The sequence below is a fragment of the Fragaria vesca genome, unplaced genomic scaffold (genome assembly GCF_000184155.1).
Source record: "Fragaria vesca subsp. vesca unplaced genomic scaffold, FraVesHawaii_1.0 scf0513126, whole genome shotgun sequence".
NCBI classification, from domain to species: Eukaryota; Viridiplantae; Streptophyta; class Magnoliopsida; order Rosales; family Rosaceae; genus Fragaria; species Fragaria vesca.
Window position 1 is genome coordinate 439,206 of NW_004443445.1, and position 6,557 is coordinate 445,762.

General features: G+C 41.9%; 2 protein-coding genes across 2 annotated transcripts in view; one reads left to right on the plus strand and one right to left on the minus strand.

The window, feature by feature from the left end:
- Window positions 1-310: 310 nt before the first annotated feature.
- Window positions 311-1,069, minus strand: LOC101292956. Its single transcript, XM_004309851.1, has one exon. The coding sequence runs from the start codon at window positions 1,067-1,069 to the stop codon at window positions 311-313; it is 759 nt and encodes a 252-aa protein (XP_004309899.1).
- A 2,297-nt stretch (window positions 1,070-3,366) lies between these two features.
- The window catches only part of LOC101293254 (subtilisin-like protease-like), a 9,190-nt gene continuing 5,999 nt past the window's right edge, over window positions 3,367-6,557 (plus strand). Inside the window, exons 1-3 of the mRNA XM_004309852.1 lie at window positions 3,367-3,438; window positions 3,544-3,731; window positions 5,226-5,419. Of these exons, the coding sequence (XP_004309900.1) occupies window positions 3,367-3,438; window positions 3,544-3,731; window positions 5,226-5,419 (454 nt within the window). The remainder of the gene's footprint in view (window positions 3,439-3,543; window positions 3,732-5,225; window positions 5,420-6,557) is intronic.

Sequence of the window (6,557 nt, forward strand, 5' to 3'; positions counted from 1 at the left end):
TTGTAAAAGGGAAAACAATCTAGCCGGTGACGTCAAAGTCAGGGGCATCTAAGTCAGAACATTGTCCATTAGGGTCAGCGACCTTGAAGGTAACATTATGTTCAACTCCATTGTTTTCAGTGGAATTGACTTCCATCAATTCCTTGTATTTCTTGTATGCGGCAACAACATTTGCAGGAGCGCGACAGCTTTTAGACCAGTGGTCCTTGGACCCACATCTGTTGCATTGACCATCAAAGGCAGAAGAAGAGCGAGCATGCTGCTTTCGAGGAGGAGCGGCGTCGCCCTTGGGGCCGGCGGCACCAGTGTCTCAACGCCATGAGTTGGTACGGCCACTAAAGCCGCTACCTTGTCCCCGAGAACTAGAGGCACGGTGGTGTTGATTCCCACGTGCATAAGGTTCATTCCTATGTTGATCCTTGCGTTTCGGAACTTTCTTATTCCGGTTGCAATTGTAATTAGATTCTGGAATTTTCCGGGTGCCTACAGGACGCAAATTATGCTGATCATTGATCATATTATTCTTTTCTTCCATAAGGAGTTGCGTCATTAAGCCGCTAAATGTAGTAATCCTCTTATTTGTGAACTCAAGCCGATATTGGTTCATGAGGATCTTAGCAGCTGAAGGGAAGGTCGAGAAAGTCTTTTCGATCATGTCGGCATCACTTTTCTCGACTCCACATGAGCTTAGTTGAGCTTGTAGGCAAAGCATATCCCTGTTGAAGTCATCAACCTTCTTGTAATCCAAAAGTCGGATTTCATCCCAGCGAGCAATTAGTTCTAGGAGCAAGGTCGAGTGAATGTTGCCGAAGCGTTCGGCAAGGGCATCCCACAGATCTTTTGGATCGTGCTTGGATTGATACTGCCTGCGCAGTGTGGGATCGATATGCTTACGAAGGAACATGAGTGCCTGAGATTTTGTTCTCTTGCTAGGCGGTTCCTGATCTGGATCGGGGAATATGGTCTCGGTCAGATCCTTAGCGATGAAGGTCTGTTCTATGTCCGAGACCCAACGATGGTACTCAGTACCATGGGCGTCGAGGACGTCAAATTCAATGCCTCTGTCCATCTGCATACAAGAGAGAACAAGTCGTATTAGTTTTCTGTTGGAGACCTTGAAAAAGGTACTCAAATACGATGCTTTTGGTTTGTCTCTCTAGGGTTGATCAAACACAACCCTAAATGTCCGGAGGTGATCAAACACACCTTCAAAATAGCAATAACCAAAGTTGATCAAACACAACTTTGGACCCGGGGAGGATAACCGGGTTTTTAAACCTGCAAAGACACCGTCCCAAGCATAGAATGGAGTAGAAGAAGAGGAGAAAACACTTTATCTCCCCCGAGGTTATTGAACTTTGAAGAGTTTTAGGGTTGTAAAGTAAACATACCGTAAAACTTGGATGCTTGATCGGACGAGAAGGAAGAAGTGGAGCGGACGGCCGGGGAGCGGCAGTCCTGGGCAACGGCGGCGGCGGCAGCAGCGGCGGTGGCGGATGCGGCCGAGGAAGGGCCGAGGGTTTTCGGCTTTTGGTTTTAGGGTTTGGGAAAAACTATTAGCTCAAGGGTTTGAGCAAAGGGCTGATAACGTGATGAAGTGAAAGTAAATTGAGAATAGAGAATCGTGAAAGATGTGTATCTCATTCATTGATAGGAGCCCTTTATATAGGGAATTACACATTACCAGTATGGTAAGGATATGAATACATAGATCTAGTCTAACTACATATCCTATTGGCATAAGGCAAAGACACACATAAAGAATATCTAGAAAGATATGAAATATCCTAGAACAAAAATGTACTAATAGCATGGACTTTACCTTTATTTTCTTCTTCTTTCGTTTTGGGTGGGTCTTGGATTAGAATTGGGATGGTTTCAAGTCATTTTCAAGCAAGTACCAAAGGCCAAGTAAAGCAGTGAGGAATATTTTGATAGCAACTCCATGGTGGAGTGGAGTAGCCCCATCATTTCACATTCTTGAAAGGGACGTACGGTGTCGACGTTTCCGATTCGGATTGCATCGCATTACTACCAATTCTTTTTCACTCTTCATTATCGAACGGTACTGTCATGCAGATGAAATATCTAAACTAGAATGCTATATATAAAGCATTGTTTGAACATGGAAAAGGTGTGAGAAAGAAGAAGCAAATAATGAGTGGTGGGAAGAAGAAATCAGAAATGTGATGCAATAGGGAATCAGCAAATGTTAGACTCGATCAATCTCTGTTAAGCATTCAAGTTGCAAAGTTAGTTCGTGACATGAACTCTATGATTCATCAATTCTGTTGAAGAAATGCTATATATAGTTGGAAAAGTATTGTATGATTGGAAAAGGTGTAAACAAAGAAAAACAAGTAATGAGTGGTGGCAAGTAGCACAAGTTAGTTTGCGAGTTGTGACATGAACTCTACTCAATAAAGTATATCTTCAAATATCGTATCATAATAGGATCTAACTCATAACTTATTGTAAATTTTACGAAAAAAAAGTACACGGTGTATATTTATAAACTCTTAGATTGACAACTTGCCTATTAGGTATACCGTATACGTTATACGTAGGCATATAACCATAGAGGGATGGGTATGAGGAAGAGGAAAGGTGCACGCATGTATATAGAATAAGGCAGAGTCTACTAGTAATGCATGGAAGAATTAGTTTGTAATTCACAATGTGACATGTACACAAGCATGAAGCATTGGTCAATGGGCATTGGAAGTAGGCAATGTTATGACATGAGCCCAAACCTTGAAATCGAAATTGAGACTGAAATTGGTGGTCCTCTTAAGCCCACGAACAAATGCCATAACCCCCCACTCTCAAGTCCAAAGTGGAGCTGCCCCTAAAACCTAAGGAAGCAAGTTACTAATTGAGTTGTATTATTTTCCAAACCATGACAAACCATAGAATACTTCAAACTGATTTGTGGATAGTAAAGAAATAAATAAGAAATCAGATTAAGAAGAAGAAATCCAAACCAACCATGATTCTTTTTCTTTCTTAAAATCTTATTGGTAAACAATTCTAGAAAAGAAAATAAAAGTAAATTAGGTCAAATCAACCTCTACAGTCCAACTATATGGTAAACTCCGTTACTCAATGACAGTAAGAAACGTATCTATAAATATATATACATACCATATATGTATTCTTACATGTATATCAGATGCTACTAGTCATACTGATGATTCATGTATCAAGGTCCCCCTACCCTAGGAATCTTGCGGGACCGTTCTGAATCTGATATTCAGAATTTCAGAGATAAGAGCTTGGTTTATATTATCCTTTAAACTTATATAAACACCCCCATTTAAGATCAAATTTGTGCAGTAGTACTGTAATCCTATATCAAAAACACCAATGAAGCTAGTTTTCTTCTTCATCGTCTCTCTTCTTCTCCTTCCTCTCTTTGCCTCGTGCTCGGAGCAAAAGGTTCATATATACATGTTCTTCTGGTTATGGAGATTCGGGTCTGTTTCGTTTTCTATAGGCTCTGATTATCTCGGTGTGTGTATGTGTATGGTTTATCATGTATAGGTTTACATAGTGTATTTTGGAGAGCACGGTGGAGAGAAAGCACTGCATGAAATAGAGGACATCCACCACTCCTATTTGCTTTCTGTGAAAGAAAGTGAGGAACATGCCAGAGCTTCACTGCTTTACAGTTACAAGAACAGCATCAATGGCTTTGCAGCAGTTCTCACTGAGGATGAAGCTTCCAAGTTATCAGGAAAAGTAATCGATCAATAGCTTATTCTGTTTACACCCAAATTAATATTTTACTGGACAGTAATTGTCTATGTGAATATTAGTTAAATTTATGATCCACGTCATACCGGCGAGCCCAAAATAATGGGTTTACAAGTGATGACCCGCTAGGAAGTCATGCGAGCTGGACAACCCGCGTACGAATGGACTCCGCATAATGGACTTCGCGTACAAGAAGAATTTAATTGCTACGGGAACACCTCGCCCCGGCTTGGAACACTTCGCCTTGACTTAGCATCGCACCCGACTTGTATATATACAAGAGCACGTGCATGGCTTGTGGTTCTTTGATCACATGAGCATCTTGACAGCATCTCGCGCCGCATCCCATATCGGAGAAGAGCGTCCCGCGCGGTGCCACATTTTGAATACCTTAATTACATGAAGGGTACATGTGCATGCACGGGAGCATCTCGCCCTGGCCTCACCTCGGCTTGGAAAGGAATCCCGCCAACATTTAGAATAAAAGCATAGTGATCCTTAATTGCTTGGGAGAGTATGTGAGCTGGCAGAGTTATATCAAGCGGCGATCACGAAGTGATTAACATCCATTCAACAAGTTGACTGGTCAACTGTTTAATTGCTTGGTGGAGGAGGCTTCCCTAGAGGTCCATACATATGCGGAGCAGAGACTTCGCCTAGGAGTCCCGGACATAAAGGATTATCCTATCTACATACATATAGATGAGTATATATCTGCATATATCAATTTGCTATTAGTGCATGGAGGGAAGTAATCAAGTGAGGATGCAACCATCCTGAGCTATGTGTGATCCATGCATACGTCCATGAGAAGAAGGTATTCTAAACCAACTCTATTACCTTCAAGAAGAGCAATGACAAAGAGTTGATAAGTACTGCCTACGACGCAATCTCAACTTTGAAGACTCCTACAAGTCTTTGACATATTTTGGGCCAATACCTGTGGCCCTAAGTAATTCTATATAAAGGAGTTCGAGCAGACCCTCTAGATATACAACAACAGTACAACAACTCAACTCTACAAAATACAATACAATTCTCGACCTAGTCGAACCTCAGACGCTCCCCGGAGCTTTCCTTTCGTTTCCCCGTACGCTCTCCGAAGCTTTCTTTTTTTTCCTCTCCTTCCCAATTGAAGCTCTGCTCGATCCTACGTCGAGTATCGATATTGTGACGCTCATGCGGACTACTGTAAGTCCTTGCCCAGTACGCAAGGCGAATCTGAAGAACCCTGCGGTGGAGTTGGTGCTCTCTCCATTCTCAGTCGCTTGATTAGAAGCAGAAGGCTAAGCGCACCCCGCTACTACAACTACTACATTCCGTGTCCGCGCGGTGGCACGCCCGCAACAACTAAAAGAGACTTTGCACGCCCAGAATTACTGGTGTGGCCAAAACATATTCTTCTTCTCCTCCTCCTTTTCTGTAGTGCTTTTCTAATAATAGTTGCAGAATGGTGGCTATTTATGAACAGAACTGGAAGAAGTTGTATCAGTGTCGCCGAGCCACCCAAAGAAGTACACCATGCACACAACAAGGTCATGGGAATTTGTGGGGATGGAAGAAGAGGAAGAGGGGAGTTACTGGAAGAACAACCAGATGGGAGGAGACTTCTTATCCAAAGCCGGGTTTGGCAAGAACATCATTGTTGGAGTCCTCGATAGTGGTATGTAATAAACAAAACCATGTACTTCACTCTAAATGAGTACTACTCTTTCACATGTGATGCCATCCTATCATTTTTGTATTTTATGTGTAGGTTTTGTATTTTACGCATGTACAAGTGATATTTCATTATTTCTAACTGCATGATTCGCTTTTTGTTTTTCTTGGATGGATTCTAACTTAGCTTTATGTGTTATAAGCTCTATTTCTTGATAAAAAAACGAGTTAAATTTGACGAAATTGGCCACACATAAATCTATTTTTGAGCAAAACATAACTAAACGATTATAATTCATATAAGTTCGTATAACTTTACGTAATTATGTCTTTTGTATAAAAACATTACTGTATGCGTGTATACTGTGATCTGATAAGGTTGGTGTTATACATGTATGTAGGCCTGGGCATGGGCCGGGACGGGCCGGGATTAGGGTGATCCCGAACCCGAACCCGAAATTTTGAATAGGGACGGACCGGGCCGGGATTAGTGTTTTTTAGAAGTGATTCCGATAGGCCCGAATCTCGTTTGGGACCGGGCCCAAAACGGGCCTTTGAACAAAAAAATTGAAAAAGGAAAAAAACAGCTAAAAACCAAAACACAGCAGAACCTAAACAGTAAACACAGATGCTTCATGCTTGTATGCTTCAAGCTCTGCAAGTCATTACCTTGTTAAGCAATCACGTTTTGTTATGTTACATCATCTTAATGGCTGAAAAGGACAAGATAAATTGAGGGCGTGTTTCATATGTCAATGGCAACACCAACAACATATCCTATTCTAGAAGAGCTTCGTGTTAATCAGAATTGACAGAAACCCAGTAATCAACAACAAAACTCACTAACAGTAATCAAACCAGAAACCCAGAAACCCACAGTACAAACTACAAAACATCAACACAGAAACCCACAATACAATCTCCCAACTCACCGATCGAGATTTGACGGTTTCCGATCGAGCTTGCTGGTTTCCTTCTTTCAGTCGGTCCGGTTTCCGATCGAGTTTGTTGGTCTCCGTCTGCTGTTGGATCTTCAACAATGGCGATGATGGTCTGAGAGAGAGAGAGAGAGAGAGAGAGAGAGAGAGAGAGAGAGAGAGAGAGAGAGAGAGAGAGAGAGAGAGAGAGAGAGAGAGAAGAGA

What these genes read in the sequence shown, in the direction of transcription:
- LOC101292956 (XM_004309851.1), bottom strand. Translation starts at nt 1,069, where the DNA reads ATGGACAGAGGCATTGAATTTGACGTCCTCGACGCCCATGGTACTGAG.